The sequence below is a fragment of the Myotis davidii genome, unplaced genomic scaffold, assembly GCF_000327345.1.
Source record: "Myotis davidii unplaced genomic scaffold, ASM32734v1 scaffold3554, whole genome shotgun sequence".
Classification (NCBI taxonomy): Eukaryota; Metazoa; Chordata; class Mammalia; order Chiroptera; family Vespertilionidae; genus Myotis; species Myotis davidii.
The window spans coordinates 101,966-103,923 of NW_006285639.1; the positions used below are offsets into that span (position 1 = coordinate 101,966).

General features: G+C 41.5%; 1 protein-coding gene across 1 annotated transcript in view; it reads right to left on the reverse strand.

Moving 5' to 3' along the window:
- Positions 1-1,958, reverse strand: part of LOC102772923 (tetraspanin-12) — a gene marked incomplete at its 5' end in the record, with an annotated part of 30,085 nt that overhangs the window by 18,594 nt on the left and 9,533 nt on the right. The window contains one exon of the mRNA XM_006756422.2: positions 1,483-1,562. Within this exon, the coding sequence (XP_006756485.1) occupies positions 1,483-1,562 (80 nt within the window). The remainder of the gene's footprint in view (positions 1-1,482; positions 1,563-1,958) is intronic.

The window sequence follows — 1,958 nt, forward strand, 5'->3', positions numbered from 1 at the left end:
TGAGTGTGTCTGTTAAGCCAGAGGTTGGCAACAGTGCTTTGTGTACCCAGGTGCTTGCCCGGAGATGTATCTGGAAGATGATTCTGGCCCCTCAGCTGAGCAGTTTCCCTTCCATTTGGAGCTTCCACTCTAGATGGAGGCGGCAGTACAACTTTCGGGAAGGAGGGAAATACCTTACGTCTGCCTTGTCCACCACAAGAAGAGCTAACTCGGAGAGGCTGCTGAGCACTTGGAATGGGGCTAGCGCAGCCGAGGAGATGAAAATTGTATTTGATTTCATTTTCATCTAGGAAAAAATGCCTAACCTCCTAAGGTCATGATCTTGAAACACATAAAAAGGCATGTTTTCTAAATCCTGATATGATTTTTTTTTACAGTTTCAATCTTTATAGCATATTTTTGTGTGTGTGTGTGTGTGTGTGTGTGTGGCCAGGAAGAGATGTTGACAATGAGTATAAGTAAGTCACCCTGGATATTGAGTGTGTCTGTTAAGCCAGAGGTTGGCAACAGTGCTTTGTGTACCCAGGTGCTTGCCCGGAGATGTATCTGGAAGATGATTCTGGCCCCTCAGCTGAGCAGTTTCCCTTCCATTTGGAGCTTCCACTCTAGATGGAGGCAGCAGTACAACTTTCGGGAAGGATGGAAATACCTTACATCTGCCTCGTCCACCACAGGAAGAGCTAACTTGGAGAGACTGCTGAGCACTTGGAATGGGGCTAGCGCAGCCAAGGAGATGAAAATTGTATTTGATTTCATTTTCATTCAAATGGCCACACGTAGCTCTTGGCTGCTGTACGGGATGGTGTAGTTCTAGATTTTAATTGGAAGAAAAAGAATTCTGTGGCTAAAAACATTTGAAAATCGCCACTAAAAGTGAAGTGATAGGAAAACTTCTGCTAACAAGGAATAAGAATTATTCGGATAGATTCTTCCAGAAAACACAAATATGCAAGTTTCTTGGGCAGAGGACAATTGATTTTAATTCCAGTGAGCACCTAACTCCATTCAAACAGCTAACTAAAACTCCCATCACTGCTCACTATCCCGCAGGGGGAAGGGAAAGGGAGAGTGGGGTTTTCTGCTATATTTTTAACCTACGTGGAGGTCCTATACCATGTTCTACTCAGGAATTCCAAAGTGTGTTTTCCTGACCTCCAGAGCCAGCTACACCCTCTGCCTGCATCTGTTTTCAAAGGACCCTGAGGAGGGGGCAAGAGAACTTGATTCTTAAACAACACATTTTAAAATCCAATTAATTCTAAAACCTAGACCTTCCCAATGCCCTTTGTTAACATGTGATCAGTGCTCAGATTTGTATATTGATTTTTACCTTTATCCTGTTTTTCCACATACCAGAGCAAAAATTTCAAGAGCCTTTATATTTGTACAGAAGAGGAAAATTTCACTGGCATGCTGCGGGTTCTATACTTGTCATTATAAGAAAACTTTTCTCCCCGATAAGCTAAACACATACAGCCTTACCTCTTGATACAGGTCACTGAGATCTTCCTGGTGGGCCTGTTTGGAACATCCTGGGAATTCCCTAACGCATAATTTAAAGTCTATTTTGTTGGATATTAGTATTGCCTCTCCAGCTTTTTTTCCTTTTCCATTTGCATGGAAAATTTTTTTCCATCCCTTCACTTTCATCCTGTGTGTGTCTTTTTTGAGGTGGGTCTCTTGTAGACAGCATCTAGTTGGGTCATGTTTTTGTATCTATTCAGCTACCCTACACCTTTTTATTGGAGCATTTAATTCATTTACATTTAGGATTATTATTGAGAGGTACTTATTTATAGCCATTTCAATTCTGTATGGCTAGGTTTCTCTCTCTGTTTCTTCTTCTCAGCAATTCCTTACAGCAAACCCTTTAGCATTTCTTGTAATGCTGGCTTGGTGGTGATGAACTCCTTTAGCTTTATTTTTTTTTTTTTGTCTTGGGAGCTCTTTATTTTACC